The 19,207-nt window shown below is 38.0% G+C and overlaps 1 protein-coding gene across 5 annotated transcripts in view; it reads right to left on the minus strand.

Annotated features, from left to right (window-relative positions):
* Positions 1 to 19,207, minus strand: part of LOC126272936 (nucleoside diphosphate kinase 7) — a 100,850-nt gene that overhangs the window by 22,590 nt on the left and 59,053 nt on the right. For all 5 annotated transcript variants that reach the window (XM_049976246.1, XM_049976274.1, XM_049976238.1 and 2 more), the window contains 2 exons: positions 14,861 to 15,022; positions 11,822 to 12,029 (listed from right to left, as the gene is read on the minus strand). In XM_049976246.1, coding sequence (XP_049832203.1) covers positions 11,822 to 12,029; positions 14,861 to 15,022 — 370 coding nt within the window. The remainder of the gene's footprint in view (positions 1 to 11,821; positions 12,030 to 14,860; positions 15,023 to 19,207) is intronic.

A 19,207-nucleotide genomic window follows, 5' to 3' on the forward strand; every position in this document is an offset into this window, starting at 1 on the left:
TAGCTTTGAACAAATATGCAACTCATATACCTATTTTGTACGAGGTAAATACAATGAAAATGCAATAACTGTGTTCAGTGAATACCTGGATGCAGAGAAGACTACCAAATCTATGGAGCGCTTGAGGTGGTTGACCAAAAAGCAGTCCCTGGAGCCACAATTTAGCAGCAGCAACACACCAACAGTTTTAGCAGTAAATTTCTATCAAATGTGAAAAAAAAGATAATGCAAAATGTAATGAAAGTGGAATTACCTCCAAGAAGGCAGCTGGTGATGCAGATGCATTTTTTTATGTGGACAGCAGAATCTCTAGCTTCAGATCACAAGTATGTTGCAGATGTGGGGGAAGATGTTGACCTTCTGGTCATAATAATAGATCTCCAAACTCCATTCCAATGTATATTTCCTCTCACCAGGGACAGGTATAACCGAGCGAGGTGGCACAGTGGTTAGCACACTGGACTCGCATTCGGGAGGACGACGGTTCAATCCCGTCTCCAGCCATCCTGATTTAGGTTTTCCGTGATTTCCCTAAATCGTTTCAGGCAAATGCCGGGATGATTCCTTTGAAAGGGCACGGCCGATTTCCTTCCCAATCCTTCCCTAACCCGAGCTTGCGCTCCGTCTCTAATAACCTCGTTGTCGACGGGATGTTAAACACTAACCACCACCACCACCAGGGACAGGTATAGCCCCTCAGCTCCTCTTCCATCCAGGAAATGCAGCAGAGAAGAGTGTTGCCAACCATAATGACCGTTGTGACTTTGTGACAGCATTATTCAACCAAGGCAAGGTTCAATTTCTTAAGACCCTCTCCAAAAATCCGGATCTAAAATAATGCATTACTAAATTCGCTGATCTTTTGGTCCACCCAAAAGAAATAGTAGCTGCCAGTGAGAAATTACTGACTGACCTTTATTGTGGAAACCACCCAAAAGCAACACTCAACAAGCTGAGGTATAAGTAGTGTGTAACATCAGCCTACAAGACAAACACAACTTCCATACCTCCCACTGAAGCTGCAGCTCAATAACACACCTTCAGATTTTTCCATCAGGTGGAGCACTGGATTAGAATCTACTTGGGTTGAGAGCAATGGGTGTAGTAGTTGACAAAAATGGGTTGGCTCCCATTACCTTACTGAAACTCCCATCTCCCGAGAGCCTTCTTCTGCTTATATCTTGCAAATGCAACAGATTGTCAACATCAGTGTGGATGCAGGTGAGCACGACTCTTCTGCATGAAACTGTGCAAGAAATGTGAAGGGGTGTGACAAATGTAGAAACCAAATTTGATCTGGACAAGCCTCTTTCAGTACTACTTCTGAAGGAGCTGAAGTGACACAAAGTATTATTCACAGAATATAATGCAGCATTATGCATCTTTGGTAATCAAGTTTTCTCTATCACAACATTACTCATTTTTTTTAAGTTGAAGAACAGCAACAATTCACTGTTCAGACTGGACCTTCCACAGCCACTGATGCTTTGCCTGTACCTTCAATTGCCCAAGACCCAACACCTGGAGCTACTAGTGTCTGATGAAAGCACTGCCTGAACGACCAACATCTAAATGAAAATGAATAAAAATACTGTGCACAATATCAGACATCAATACATTGACAGTTCACTATACAACTTACCAGTCTTTTGTACTCATATTCTATCACTAAATGCTTTCTTTCTTTTGCAGACGGAGAATTACTCAATATAATGATCCAATCCTTGGCTCAACATAATCCCATTTCATGATACATATATATTAATACACAGATTTCATAGTCATATTTCTGTTCAGTGTGATGTACCTAATACCTGTATGCTGAAACATAATTTGTTAATGGTGTCATCAAACATGATTTCCCATCAATTCATTCAAAACAGCAACTTTTAAGTATAATACATTGAATGTATATGGCTGATGAGAGACTGACAGGTTGGTGGGGTTGATTGGCTCTAGGGCACAGATGGCATTTTTTGATTTACTCCCTCCAAATCCTATAAGAAAACTGAATATGACATGTGTCTCTTGTATAAAATTTAACATACTTTCACATGGTATATGGGTTTCGTTGATAACACGTACATGTTTTGAGTTTTTGTGGGTGGAGTGGGTGTTTTTGATGTTTCTGCAGATGGGCCAAAAATCGCTTCACTTCAGCGAACTCTAGCGCTAATACTGCTCATCAGAAAATCAAACCTTTCTAGTGCTCTTTGTAGGAAATTTTGCCTGTTTCACTTTTGTACGGGTTGGTCCTCTTCAAAAGCAACATAATTTTCAAAATATAAGTGAAAAACAAAAAGTGCTAAAATTTTGAGGTTTTTTTCATATTATACCGTGAGGCTGACCTCCTACATGGCAGCAAACTTCAAATAAGGATTCAGCTTCCCAGAAAACATATAGAAATGTTGAGCAAATAGCTTCCACAATTTTGTTATGAAAATGCCTGTTTTGACCTCTAATACAGTAGACTATAAGGAATCAAGATGATAGAGAGATGAAGAGAAGAGCAGTTTGGGTAAGTTTGTATACTTCACAGCAATTCGCAGTGCTGGAACAATTACGCCCATGTACAGGAATCTAAGTGACAACACATTATTGTCACTGTGTTTACGAGGGTAGAGACAGAATGTGAATCAATGTTTCAGTCTTTTGATGTGGGAACATCTACTGAGAACAATGTTTGTTGGTTTCAACACAATGAGATTAGGCAGTTAGATGCCATAGGTTGTTTCAACAATGGGACAGTAAGCAGGTGTAAAGTTTTAAAATTGTTAGGAATAACTCCTTGGTTCAATATGAGACAATCACTACTGGCAACTGGCTCCATGCGAACGCTCGACCCTGAAAAATGGGTGCTTAAGGCAACTGCAGGCTACAACAAGGAGAAACAAGAAAAGGAAGAGAGAAGGTGAAGAATATCTAAACCATGAAGAATATGCATCTCGAATGTATCAGGAATAACAGAGACGAGTCCGTATCAAATATAAACCTTGAATTAAATTTGCAGATAACTGTATTTCCTGATAAGTTCATTTCATGCAAATAAATAAATAAATAAATAAGTAAAATAAAAAAAATAAAAACTGGAGCTAGGGATCTGAAACTTTTCAGAATTTTTCAGGATATCACTTGCAGTCTGCAGTCAGGAAACTGCTACAAACAGGAGTAAAAATACAAACTGAGCGATTATAAAAAGTAAGCTTTATTTTGATGATTAGATGTAAATATTTCTCATGTGAAAGCTTGTAAATCAAACAGCATGATTGTAGACTACTTTTTAGTTAGACGTACATGTTGTTGGTTTGTACTTAAAATTACTATCATCTATGTAATACAGTCAGTGCATAGAATCCAAAAATGTTGCTGTGGGAAAAAAATTTAAAAAAGACTGAAAAAGTCAAAAACTGCATAAACAAATCAAAATGTGAAATAGTGTGAATAGCTATGTATCATTAATGTTCAGCAAGAGACACTCCTTCATCCCACTGGGAGTTCACACTTGCGAGCTATGACATGCAAACATTATGAAAATTTGCTAGCATTTTTCCATGCACTCACAGGCAAGTGACCAAGATAATTCAAACTGCACCACAATGTGGACTATAAGTAGCAGAACTAAGACTTGGGTGATACAGCAGACAAAAAGTTTTTTCAATCATATGAAGTAGTGTAGTATCAATGTTGTGCACCTTCATATTTTCGCAGTGCAATGATTGTTCCACAAAATTTTGGGGGTGCAGCTGCATAGATTTCACTTATTCCTCTGATATTTGGGCTGTACGAGGTCTGTTCAAAAAATTTCAGAGCTCTGTCCACAAATTTTTTCTATCCTTACCTTTTACTTATTGTGCAATGTCTCCTTCGAAATACTCTCCACCACAATTGATACACTACTCCCAACGCCGTTTTCACTTCTGGAAGCAGTCTAGGTACACCCCTTGCTGGATCGCATGAAGTGTCATCTGTGAATTTTCTTTTATCTCATCTATCATTACAAGTCTTCGACCTTTCAACAGGATTTCCAAATCCGCATGGGCCAGGTCTGGAGAGTATGGAGGATGAGGCAGCAAAGTGATTTTGTTTTTGTACAATAGTCACGCCGCAACATGGAGTAATGCGCAGGAGTGTTATCATGATGCAAGAGCCATGAATTCCAACCACATTTCAGGCTGTTTCCTCACAGGCATCACAACACACCCCAATACCACTGATTAACAGTTTGTTCCTGAGACATGAATTCATGATGAACTAATCCTTCAAAATCAAAGAAAACTACCACCATGGCTTCGACATTTGACCTGACCTGATGAGCTTTTTGGTCTCACAGAACCTTTCCCAACCCCTTGTGCAGATTGAACTTTGGTCTCAACATCATAACCATAGACTCATGCCTGATCACCAGTTACGATTCTCTTAAGGAACATCTTGTTCTCATTTGCATGATCCAAAAGATCTTCAGAGATTGTGAGGCAAAGACCTTTCTGGTCTTGATTCATGAGCTGTGGGACGAACTTGGCAGAAACACGATATATTACAATATGCTGTGTCAAGATTTCATTATATGATCTAAATGAAATGTTACATGCTTCTGCAATCTCTCGGACAGTCTGTCTTTGATTGACATAAACAATCTCACTGACGTTCCTAACATAAACGTTGTTGGTGTATGTCGAAGGGTGTCATGAACAATTGTCACCTTTAACTTCTGTCTGGCCATTTTTATATCGTTTGAACCACACATAACACCAAGTACGGCTTAAGACTTCGTACTTCAATTGGTGTCTCTCTGTAAAGCTTTTCTGAGTTTCACCAAAATTTAATGCAGACACATTGCTCCTCAAACTCTGCCATCTCAAAATTCGCAAACTGTGCGACACATGCTCTACTCAATATAGCACTGAACAATAACAGACATACAACAATGAAACTTTTGGCAGTTACACATTAAATACAGACATGTGCAGGGATGCACATGAGGCATGTGCAGGGATGAACATGAGACTGGATTCATGATTTTCTGTCAGAGAGGTCACAGTTTGTAATAACTGACAGAAAGCCATAGAGTAAAACAGAAGTGATTTCTAGTGTTCCCCAAGATACCGTTATAGGCCCTTTGCTATTCCTTACCTATATAAGTGATAATCTGATCAGCTGTCTTACATTGTTTACTGAAGATGCTGTCATTTATCGATTAGTAAAGTCATCATCAGAAGATCAAAACAAATTGCAAAAAAATTCAAAAAAGATATCTGTACGGTGCAAAAGCTGGCAATTGACACCAAATAACAAAAAGTGTGAGGTCATCCACATGAATGTTAAAAGGAATCCGTTTAACTTTGATTACATGATGAATCAGTCAAATCTACAGGTGTAAATTCAACTAAATACCTAGGAATTACAATTACGAACAACTTAAATTGGAAGGAACACATAGAAAATGTTCTGGTGAAGGCTAACCAAAGACTGTGTTTTATTGGCAGGACATTTAGAAAATGTAACATATCTACTAAAGAGACTGCCTACACTTGCCCGTCTCCTTTTAGAATATTGGTGCACAGTGTGGGATCCTTACCAGATAGGACTGACGGAGTACATCGAGCAAGTTCAAAGAAGTGCAGCACATTTTGTATTATCGCAAAATACGGAAGAGTGTGTCATTGAAATGATACAGGATTTGGGGTGGACATCATTAAAACAAAGGTGTTTTTCATTAAAGCAGAATCTTCTCATGAAATTTCAATCATCAACTTTCTCCTCCAAAAGCGAAAATATATTATTGACGCCAACCTACATAGGGAGAAATGATCACGATAATAAAATAAGCGAAATCAGAGCTTGCACAGAAATATATAGGTGCTCATTTCTTCTGTGCGCTGTACAGAATTGGATTAATAGAGAATTAGTGTGAAGATGGTTCGATGAACTCTATACCAGGTACTTAAATGTGATTTGCAGAGTATCCATTTGGATGTAGATGTAGATGCAACCGTATTTCGCTCCAACACACTCCTGACATGAAGTTACGAATGTTCTGGAATTGTTTGAACAGGCTTTGTATACCATCCAGCTATCTTCAGAATGAACTGTGTGTCTGGTGCTCCAGCACTAGCTCGTTTCTTTTAAACCTGCAGTCCCCATCACTGCGCATGTGGCCACAGATACACAAGGTGTCACAGACATTGATTGGTGGCGAAGAGGGGTGCCCACAAAAGGTGGATGCTCAGTCGTGGAGAGAGACAAGAGCCCCAAGATGAGATCAAAGTCCATAGGCTTTGAAGACGAATCATGAGAGATGTCAGTGAGAATGACATCAATATAATCAGACGATTTACTTCCCATTGCCATCAGGAGTTGATGCTTCCTCTTCAATTTTTTGGCCTGGGGAGGCTTAAGAGCCACAACTCCAGCAGTCGTAGTTGCAGCTCTGGATTGTGGACTAGAGTGACCCTTTAGAGAGGCAGGGAGGTCTGCAACATCAGAAACCATGGCCTTTTCTAAAGTTCTGGATGTGCTTCGAAATAAATGCAGCAACACAAGAGCACTGACAAACATAGGTACTAGTGCTGATGCCACAAACCTCCCATTCGTGTTGCATCATCAGTTTTATGAACTTCCTGTTTAAGAACAGAAGCTAAGGAGGTAGTGAACATAAGGGGCTGAATGTCCTTATGGGTCTTTTTGGCTACACCATATGAGATGCACTTTGTTGTTTTAAACTCCTGTATCTTCCTTTCTTCAAGGAAGACATTGCAGTCCCTTCTCCAGACACTGTGATCTCCACAGTAATTTACACACTTTGGAGGAGATGAACAACTAACTTCTTCATGAGCAGCCTTCATCACATATGCCACAAGTGACTTCTACTTTACAGCCGAGACTGGTGTGTCGAAAGTGCTGGCATCTAACACAGTGCATTGGGTTGAGAACTAAGACCACACATTTAAGCCAAGGAAACCTGTTTTCACATGCTATGGAAGCTTTGTGCTGTTGAAAGTAAATATAAATGAGTATTATATTTTCAGTGTCAACAATCCCTTCGTTGGCCCACTCAGCTTTCAGTTCCTCTTTGGGAATACTGACAAGATGTCTGCATGACACAACATCTTTGCTGCAGTTCAAGGTGTTGTGCAGTTCAGTTTCGATGGCATACTCTCCAAGACACTGAGCTTTCTCGAGGTTCATTACTTCTTGGGAACTAGACATTTCTATTGACAGTGTCCCATTTCATAATCACTTGACAGATTTTAAAGTTCTGCCATGCCCTCTAAACCCTTTTGAATGTAAAAAGGGAAACTCTCTCAAAGCTGTCCTCTGTCCCTTTTAACTAATATAAACAAATTCTGACCAGCAGCATGCATTCTGTTACTATTAATATCAGAACTCTGGAAAATCCCAGAGTCAGGAGAACTGGCTCGATGTTGATATCCACCAGCGGTACACCCATTTTGCTGGAGTGGAAGAATTTAATTTCAAGGTTTCCATCGTGGTCCCACGAGCAGCTAGGAAAATTAAGAGTGCACCTGGACAGAGCCGTACATACCTAGGTAAGCCTTCCAGCTCACAAAACCTACTTACCCTACAGATAGTTCTATAGTTTAAGATACAATGCTCGGTGGGCAACTAGGTTGACCACTCCATTTCTGGCATAATATTTAAAAGACTGACTTTGCTGTCTTTTCAGAAGCCATGAATTATTATCTTGGACACATTTACTGTTTGAGCTCAACCATAAACGGCAACCTGACTTGACAACTGGAAGTAAATCTTAAGTAAAACCTGCCACATAAATTTCAGTAATCACAGCTCTTCGATTGTACTACCTGAATTAACCATATCCCAATTCTCTCCAAAAAAAAGAACCATCCTTAGCAGTACCTCAGATTAAACTTGAGTAAGAATAGTTAAGACACAGTTTCCAGAGTGGCTAAGCCATGTGTCTCCAATATACTTTCTTCCAGGAGTGCTAATCCTGCAGAGTATACAGGAGAATTTCTGTAAAGCCTAGAAGGTAAGAGACAAATTACTCTACTTAATATTTTCTTTTCAAATAAATCTTTCCATTTTTTGTCACACTTGAACATTTCCCAGCTGCTGACTAACTGGTCTCCTCGTGACTAATGATTCATAAAAACGTGAGATGGTCATATACTCAAACTGAAAGGCTACTCTTGATTCCGAGGCCATTCAGTCTTTGTGACAGTACAAACCACCAACTAATCACATGCTTCTTTCTCAGATGAATTGATTCACTGTAAAATCTGCCCTACAGATACGAGCACTATGTGCTTCTACCCATAACTTTAAAGACGAATATTAATGGGTGGACTACATATTACCATTGACAACATATTCTTCTGGCTCATAAGGTGTATGGATAATGATGTATTTTACATGCAGCTAATGTGAACAGAAAAAAATGGCACGAATATCTTTTGGGTTTTTATTTATTCAGTGATGTTGCAATCAAACTATCAGTAATTTTCTTTTCACCAACAAATATGGTGTAGTCAGTGAAATTTTTCTTTCCTCGACTGCTTTATATGGGTAACTGCCTCACAGGTTCATGAACTGTAAAATAAATATGCTGTACACTTCTCTGGATATTCTTGGTGCATCACTCACATTTCCTAATCCATTCTGGCATTGTTAAACTGAATTCCACATAAAGCCGACTATTAATCATAAGGTCTAATACCATCTTTTTGATATTTCAATCATGCTTCCCCATTCACCCTGTAGCTATGCACAGTTAAGGTTCATCAAGTTCTAGCCCCTTCAGGTGAAGTAAAAATCCACAATAACATCAACATCAGTATCAGGTGTGATCCACAGGTATGAATACACTCTTGTATTTGTTGTAATATGAAAGTAAACAGCATCTGAATGTCATTGTGAGGAATTTCTTTCCACACTTGAAACAGATGCTCTATAAGTTCATGAAGACTGCTTGCTCGAAGCTGGTGTTAAGGTGCAAGTTTTATTGTATTTTTTTTTAAGTTTTTCCTCAACTAACAATTGTTTGTATTGCTGTCTTCTGCTGAAATTAAACTGTTTAGTTCCTTTTTCCAACTGAAAATTTTTTCAATACTAACTTATTTTAAATCCTGGTTGCTTTCTGTCCTCCATACCCTAGGTGCAGCAATGGCACTTTTAACATACTTTACCACTCATGATAGAGCTCCCCCTCCTCCTTTGGTTCCTTGGCTTTTCTTCTATTAACCAAACCATGTTACCTATCCATTTTCTGCTGGAAAGGGCATGCCTAGTGTAATCACATCTGTTGCCAGAATCAATAGGAACCATGCCAATGTGTGACCATGCATGCAATGTAAGCAGTCATCCAATTCCAAGTTAACTCTCCTGGCTGAAGAGTTCAAATGAGGTCAGTCATAGCATTTCAGAACAGATACAAATTCAACACTGGTAACTCTCAATGGTGATGTTGCCTTCACCAGCTCACACATGATATTGTACCTAAGTTGCCTGTCAATACTACTGTCCAGAAAACCCACTACAACCACAGTGTTCTGTTTCCTGGATGCTTTACAAAGTTATCCAAAATCCTTGTCACCTGACACAGATCAGCAGGAGGTACAAAAAAAAATTATCTGTGACTTTGTTTCTTATCCAGGTTTATCCTACCAAAGTCAGCAAACACTTCTAGCACAAGAACCATATAACAACAAAATTTTCTCTCTCTTAACTTGACATCCTTATTTTTCTATTTATTATTGAAAAAATGTTGTGCCCTGTCTATACCTGTCTCTACCTAAGGATTACCCATTTCTAAATGAAGCAATAAGTCATAGTTATTTTTCCTAATATCACAAAGCTGTCAGATGAAGTTCTATGCCTGTTCCTTCTATGACCTATTACCATTTTTCACCATTCTTCCTCTTTCACCATCCCAAATCATTTCTAGCTATATATAATTCAGCCTAGGGCAGTAATTTTCTCGTCTCCTTCCATTATCTTCCTAACTCTATTGCCTATCCTACAAAACCACTGAAGAAATTCATTTACTTTCCTGATTACCACACCACTACTGTAACCCAATTGAAAAAAAAACTATAGCATCCATCACACAATACCAAGGAAACAACAATTCTAAGGCAAGTGAGACACTTTTGAATAATGATCAAATATTAATTTGGTAATAATGACTTAATTAAATTACTGAGAAACAAGGAAATACATTTACAAAAATTTGGCCTATACCCAACTGTGTGTAAAAAGAACTACTCGTACAAGTTTTATGGGAAAAAAAATTAAAATTTACACTACCTTCCAGAGGTATGAACTAAATAATGAAGAGATAAGCTCTACTTTAATTGCTGGATACACAAAAAAGTACAACTATGATTACAGTGCCAAAACATAGACAAAAATGTGACTATGACCAGACTTTGCAATCCTTTTGGGTTTCCCGGAATAATACAGAAAGAAGACTGGAACATTTTACACGGCTTAAACCACACATTAATTCACATACAGGGTGACAATTATTTAACTAGATGAAAAAAAAGTAAATTAGTTACAAACTACAGCATCACACACTTTATTCGACATGTAAACATCACTAGGAATATTTGGACTTATGTTATGACATTTGATATGCCCACCATCACTGGCGACTATGTAGTGCAGATGCACAGCGAAATTCTGCATGACCCGCTGAAGTGTCAGAACATTGATGCTGTCAATGACCTCCTGAATGGCTGTTTTCAGTTCCTCAATGGTTTTTGGGTCATTGCTGTACATCTTGTCTATAATATAGCCCAACAAAAAAGAGTCACACATGTTCAGATCCAGAGAATATGGCAGCCATGGCCCACGCCAGTGGCCTCTGGGTACCCCAGAGCCAGAATGCAGTTCCCAAAGTGCTCTTCCAGGACATCAAACACTCTCCTGCTTCAATGCGATCGATCTCTGTCTTGCATGAACCAAATCTTGTCAAAATCAGGGTCACTTTGGGTAATGGGAATGAAATTATCTTCCAAAAACTTTCACATACTATTTGGTAGTCACCACGCCATCTAGGAATATCACATTGATATTTGCATGACTGGGCATTGCAAACCACACAGTAACCCATTGAGAGTGAAGAGGCTTCTCGATCATGAAATGTGGATTCCCAGTCCCCCAAATGCATCAATTTTGCTTGCTGATGAACTCATCCAAATGAAAGTGAGCTTCTTTGCTAAACCAAACCATACATAAGCATACTAATTCCCATCATACCCCATGGTCAACTGTGCAGTTTGAATGTTCTAATGCAAACGATTCAGAATTTATGATGATTTTATTTCATATAGTTCAGTAACTGTCACCCTGCATTTATTGAGTTATGTCAACTACACCAAGTGCTACTGCAAACTAAATGACTTATATTTACAAGAGTACGAAACTCACTCATCTCACCATGTGCAGAGCTGCTAACCTTGACAGACATGGAAGAATGGATACTACACTTAGAACAGTACACTTAGTATGAAGACTGAAAATATACTAACTTATGTTCATTTTATATGTATTATTGCCACTTGTTGATTCAGGACATGTAAGTGACTGAAAATTTACTAACTTAGCCTATGTTCATTTTAAATGTATTATTGCCGCCTGTTGATTCAAAGCATATGTATTTTCCTTTTAATTTGGTAAACAGATAGCTTTACTTATGTTAATGAAAGCATGAAATAACTGTAGTACACAGAGACTACATGAACATAATTACTTCAACACTGTCACATCAACCACTACTTAAGGCAATTCTCCTCCTATGAAGCAATTAAAAACATAATCATCAAAAAAGGTATACCCTTTCAGCAGCTTCTACTGAATCAGATCCATGAACAGCATTGTATGATTTGTCTTTGCCGTACTTTGCTCTCACACTCTCTGGGGCACTTGTACGGGCAACCTCAGAATCTGTTGGTCCAATAGTTTCGCGCCATTTGGCTATACCATTTTCCGCAACTAGTTCCATTGCTAGTACAGGTCCTGATGTCATAAACTCAACTAAGAATCTGTAACACAAGAAATAACTTGTGGAGAAAAATACCTTTTTTCTGATTTTATATATATGGTCCACATACATATAAGTCAACCCTCAACTCACAATATAGACACAGAAGCAAACTGGCTTCAACAAGAGAAACAGAATCAGCCATTTTTTTCTCTCAATAAAACTATGCTATTTATGTGCCATCCAGATCTGTTTTGAACATTATCTCACACTATGAATAGGATTTCAAAGGCCTCTCCTACCTTACCTAAATACTACATCATTTCGGCTGTTTGCACATATCTCCTACAGCAAGGCAAAGCTTTCATCTCTTTCTCTCATAACAGAAGAAATCTTTATAAATCAAACTTTGCAGTGTACCTTTGTGTTTTTATTCAGGTAACCTTTGATACAATGCACAGTATATTCAACATCACTCCAAGTTTGACCCATACTGTACACCTGCTTCATAAATTCGTTATCACCAAACATGTGCACGACACACACTCCAAGCTCTAGATACTGAAGATTAGTCTAAAAAATTTTAGCCTTTGATCATACTACTGAAGATCTCATAATTTTAGTCTATGATGGAACTCACCGAAGGCTTCAACTTTACCACCCTTTACAATTTAATGTCATCACTACCACCTTAATAATCAATGTATCCATACATCCAGTTCCTTGCTAATTCCCTGCTTTCATGTAATCTATGTAGAATTTCAATGGCTCTTAGCCACAGAATAAAAATGCGAGACTGCAAACAATCACAGCAATAACACATTTGAATTTTCTCTCCAATAAAATGTGCTGCCATGTGCCTGGCACAAAGTACCACCATTACATGCAAACAGAGGTACATTCACTTCAAGTGAATGCAACAATAGCACACATAGTTGGAATGAGTTAGTAAAAATAAGTTAAAATAACTACAAATATCAGTTCAACCACCATTGCATGCTGTAACTTCTTGCTGCATTCGGGAACCTGTAGGTAGAAACTGTTGCTAGAGCCTAACAACAAAAGTAGAATGACCATTTAATCAACTTCCACATGGGTCTGACCTATCAAAATTCATTTGATAAATGAAGTCTCAACATAATTCAAACACAGAACTGACATAATGTAACACATGAAGCTGCTGTATAACTTATTTTTAATTTTATGATCAACTGCAGTCAGAGACCATTTTTCAGTAACTGCTATACAACGTTATGGACACAGTAACCATAACGTTGTACATCGGGTAATGGAAAAAATCTGTCTCACAATTAAAATTAAATTATACAGCTACTCCACATGTTACAGTATTTCATTTCTACAATTCAACAAAGCTTTCAAACACAACCAACTAAAATAATTCAAAAAGCTGCCTATCCCAACTGGATTCTCCCTCATCAGAGCAACAATTGCCATCCTACACTCAAAATATAGCTGTTCGCTATGCACAGATGACACAATGATTTACAGCTTCTCTGTCTTGCAATACTTTCTTCTTCAACGAAGTATGGAAACCAATGTATTCTCAAATTTCTACTAAAAAAGTAAATAACACTGACCTATAAAGGCAAGTAAAGAGGAATCTGACAGAAGCTGTTGGTTGATCTCTTGACTGCTTATTGATTTCAAGGTACCTTGTGTCTTCATCACTGGGGATCGGTACTGCGCAGTCTTGGAGAAATTATGGCAGGCAGTCAAGGATGGAAGCCTAAGAAATCTGTTACAAGGGATGCTGCTGCCTCACAATAACGCCCGTCCCCATACTGAAAATGTTGTAATGCAGAAGTTGCCCCATCTCCTGAAGTCAATGAGTGAGAATTGGTATTCTTATACAATTAAATCAGTCGTTAATATTAAATACAAATATGCCTGTGTTGGCAACAGTAGTCTAATTAGTGAGCTCAACACTGTTTAATTGCAAGTGAGCAAAATGTGCTGCTGGCTCGCAGTAAGGGCTAGTAGCACAAATGTATCGCAGAAGCCACGCCAACTCATGCAATCCCCTCATACAATTTTCACGCCTTTAGTCCTTAAAAAAAGCCTTGAAGGGTCGTCAGTTCCTGTTGGACAAGGATGTGCATTAGGCAGTTACAGTGTTTTATGAAATGAGTATCTTCAACTTGGTGCATCAATACAATGATTGGCTCAATACTCACAGCGATCTTACGTGATAGTCTTACTGATTCTGGACTGTACGGCCTCTGAATGAAAACTTTTTGATCACCCCTTATATTAATAAAGGGACTCTAAATAAATTCCATAACGGGACACAAAATAAATTCCATAATCAATGAGACACAGAAAGTACTGTGGTGTAATTACCCCTCTTCCGTGAAATAAGACTTTGAAATAGCAATAGCAAATGCAGAAATACCATTGAAATTAGACATGTGAAATTTTAATCGTAACATGTTAGCAGACAAATTGTGATCTTTTGAAAATATTCTAATTGATATCCAAATACATTTTATAATCAGTTAGAATAATTTATCATAAACAATCCGCAGTTTAATGACATTTGCAAACACAAAGAAAGGATGATGATATTCTTGATGGATCTGCAGCTGGATCATACAATCATCGAGGTAAAATATTTCTACAGTCCACCTGGCTTTCATCTTCAGGTGAGAATCTCCTGTGAGATTAGCAGGTAATTTTTTCACCTGAAGAGAGTGGCCAGATTGAGTGTAGAAACATTGTGTCTAGATGTCTGTATGATTCAGATGCAGACCCATCAAAAATATCAATTAATATGCTGGAAAAGTATAAATAGTCACATATAGAAAGGATTTATAACACACTGGTATCTAGTATGCTCATTTTCATTGACAGTATACTTTGCTTTACACGTACGGCAAAAATGGTTTTCCCTCATGTTCTTTATAAAACTCCTGTGCTTGTTCCTTTGTAAGGCGTGCCATCTTCAATTTTGTTATTTTAAAGTCATTTGCATAAATCATTTTCAGTATTTCACCATATTTATCAGCCACATCAGGCTTCAGCATTCCAAAAGTCCTGTAAATAAAAGTAGAAAAATTTGTAAACTAGCACACTAGTCAAATTGCTAAATGTTTCAATACTATGAAAAGTACATAAAAATTTCATTTGGGATAAAATATGAAAACAAACGAATATATTAAAGAAGTAATATAGCAGGTTCAGATAATAGAATATGGAACAACAGGAGTTATTAAAACTTTTATCCAATATAGATGTGCAACCAAGCAACTGTGATGAACAAAAACTATAATAAATGATTGCAACCAGATGCCTTTTGTTTACATAAGATATTTTTTTATTTTACCACTATCAGATACCATGTCACCTAGTGACATCATCAGATGGTGTACAGTTTTTAGTGTTTGTTTGTAGCATTGGGGGGGGGGGATCATTTGCATCCATGGGGTTAATATTGGTGCACTCGCAATTAAGTTTTTAAGAATGTGGGAGGTGTTAAATGTGGCATAGTTTGTGTAGCAGTGTAGAATGATCACAGCTGGCAAATAACTGTAAATCCACAAGTGCATCAAGATTAACCACACAAATGCAAATAACTCCACACAGCAATGCACACAAACACTAAGAACTGCATACAACTGCATACCGTATGATGAAGGTGACTTGAAACTGGTAGAGGCAAAATAAAAAATTTCTACCCTCAGAAAAGGTGACATGTAATCATTTCTGATAACTATGAAAGTTATTGTTGCAGAACTACAGCAACTGACAGCATCTTTTCTTGTTAAAGAATAAAAATGTACATGAAAGCAACTCATACACCAATGTCAAAAACTCTTTGGACAGGAACATCAAAGAATATTCATGTGTGCCTTCTCTGATATACCTTTCTTTATTTAATTTATAAATTTTCAACTGTTGTGCGAGTACTCAAACTTTTGTGTCTCACACATTTAGAATAAGTATCTGGGACAGGGTTTGTTTAATAATATTGTATTAAATATCTTATCCAATAATTATCTCAAGCAGTTAGAGAACTGACACATGATGGTACCATTGGTAATATCTTAGATTTCTTGGTGGCAGACCTCAACCAATTCACTTGCGAAGAGTAGGTCATCAGTAAACGTAAGGCTGTTGTACCACTAATCACGACAAATGTGAAAGAGATTGTTAAGAATGATAGGAAAGTATTTCTGTCTAGTAACTACGACAAGAAACAGACTGCAGATTACCTGAACAGTCAACTTTTAACATTTACCTTTGAAGCAGAAAATGAGAAGCATCAATGGACAACATTCAGGGGTATTGTACAGTACACTATAGACATGTATCTGCTGAGCAAGGTTGTGAAGGATGGGAAAGAGCTACCAAAGCTCAACAGCCATGTTAGAATGTAGCTAAAAAAGCAAACAGAGCTTCATCACAGATTAAAATAAAGCCGAGGTCTTTATGAAATTTCTGAGCAAAAGCAAAATTAGGGCTTAGGTGGGGGCATTTCCCTCCTCTCTATTTCCAAATAAAAATGGGTTGAGCCATCTACCCAGCAAAACAGTAATCAAACTGGCATCGGAACCGAGGATGACGAGACAACAGAGTAACTGGTCTTCGGAAGTTATTTCAGTGTAGAAATTGCAGTACAGTTCCTTCTTTCAACCATGGCACAAAAGTCTAAATGAGAGATATTTAAATATGTGATTGCAGAATAGAATTGCACAACAAATGAATCAAAAGAAATGCTGCTTCTCATAAGGAACTAACAATGAAGCATTACCATACATGGAAATTTGATGTGGCATTTTAACATCAAGAATTAAACCAAATCTTCAGACGATAAGAGAAATAACAGAGCTCATAAATAAATAGAATTTTTCAACAACAACAAAAACAACAACATTTGTCCTTAACACAACCTTATGAGGACAAAAAGGAATTGGCACAAACCAAATGGTCTTAAAAAGAAACTGATTATATTTTATGTCAAAAAGCAAAATTCACTTTTGAATCCTGCAAAAGTTCGGCAAGCAAGATCCAATTTCTTAAAATACAAACCATCAAAGATTTTTTAAAAACTGTTTTTATTTAACTCCTTACATGTTTCTCTATTTTTCGACATAGTTTCCAAATTTGTTTAAACATTTGTCATAAGCTCAGCAACTTCCCCCTCACCGGCAAGATAGTGCGACGGCCTACTCACCTGAAGATGGCGGGCAGATGGACAGCCGAAATATTGTGTCTGGATGACAAGATATTCCGGTTGGAGACCTGATATGAGTACAACGAATTATTACGCTGGGAAAGTTTACAGAGCCACATAAAGAGCCTCTACGGGGAGGAGATGTTTGAACTTGTAAGGAAGTTTGATAAACTTCGTAAGAAGAAGGAGAAGTTACTGACCACCCGCACTTTTCTGCTGAGATGCTGGACTGTAGGTATAATACCTAAATTTGCCAGAATTGTTCATTACAATGGGACAAGAATGGCCAACAGCATTCAGAAGCATGCTGGTTTTGTCTTAGTAAGGGAGCACATTCGTTTTACACGTAGGCAACTGGATTTCAAATCCAAGGATTTATTTTATTTGCATTTGAAAGTTTCAGCATTGCTGTCTGCTGCATCCTGGAATTGAGCTGACAGTTCATCCTGTGCAATATCAGACTGGGTCCATGCAAATGTCGTCAGTAGCAATCTTCCAAGTTTCAACAGCTTCCTTCTCAGTCTACAATAATGGATGATGACACCCATTGACATATTAAGATTAATCTCACAACCAAACAACTGGAATATGCTACGCTGGCAGTATTGGAAAAGGGATTGAATTTTGCACCTACACCCAGGAATGTTCCCATCATGGAATTCATTTCCACCATTGAACAAGTGGTGTCCAGGTTTCCTGGCGATCTAGCAGATGATGTTAGGCAAGAGGTCTCTCATACATTGCATCAGGTGCCACCCCTGCGACGTAACATTTCCTCACTTGAAAGAGCCGTGATCTGTTCCATCAGAAAAGACCAGGATTTAGTAATTCTTCCAGAAGACAAGGGTAATGCAACCGTTCTTCTTTTGCGGGACAATTATGTGGATAAAATGGATCTTTTGCTTGCAGACTTGGCATACCGAAGATTGAAGAATGAGCCAACCGAACGTATAAAATGCAAGACGCTTTCACTTTTGAAGAAGAGTTCATTATCTGACGATGTTCTGAAAAAACTTCGACCTGATGCTGCAGTCCCGCTGAGATTATATCGTTTACCTAAGATACACAAGCAGGGAGTACCCATTCAGCCTACTGTCAGCTATTCAGATGCTCCTACTTACAACTTAGCCAAGTATTTAGTGTCCATTCTCAGTCCCCATGTCAGAAAATGTGAACACCACATATCCAATTCTCTGGTTTTTATTCAGTGTTTGAAGTATTTGTGTCTCAGTCCCACGAATTTGCTTGTTAGTTTTGATGTTGTGTCTCTTTTTACCAGAGCTCCTCTTGAAGATTCTTTGCAGTTGATTGGGGAAAAATTGTATGAAGAAACAACTAAGCTTAGTCGCCATGTGTTGATGTCGGCGTATTTTTTATTTAATGACAAATACTTTGAACAAATTAATGGAGTGGCTGTGGGAAGTCCATTATCCCACATAGTTGCCAATTTGTTTATGGCAGATTTTGAGGACATGGCACTGAAGACGGCGTTCTTAAAACCAATTTGCTTCTGGAGATACGTTGACGATACGTTTATGGTACGGCCAATGAGAGGGATGCTCTAGATCATTTTAAATGTCTGCATCCCAATATTAAGTTCACTATGGAAATTCAAAAGGGTGGAAAACTTCCGTTTTTAGATGTCTTGGTCCACAAGAGAGATGATGGGACATTAGGATATAGAGTTTATCGTAAGCCCACGCATACAGACCGATATCTTCATGCTTTAAGTTGTCATCTATCGTATCAATGCAACAGGGTCTATGTACATTGGTAAAAAGAGCTCCGCAGATGACAAAGAGATTGATGAAATGTATGATGAGATAAAAGAAATTATTCAGATAATGAAGGGAGATGAAAATTTAATAGTCATGGGTGATTGGAATTTGTTACTAGGAAAAGGAAGAGAAGGAAATGTAGTAGGTGAATATGGAATGGGGTAAGAAATGAAAGAGGAAGCCGCCTGGTAGAATTTTGCACAGAGCATAACTTAATCATAGCTAACACTTGGTTCAAGAATCATGAAACAAGGTTGTATACATGGA

Source organism: Schistocerca gregaria, chromosome 1 (assembly GCF_023897955.1).
Source record: "Schistocerca gregaria isolate iqSchGreg1 chromosome 1, iqSchGreg1.2, whole genome shotgun sequence".
NCBI classification, from domain to species: Eukaryota; Metazoa; Arthropoda; class Insecta; order Orthoptera; family Acrididae; genus Schistocerca; species Schistocerca gregaria.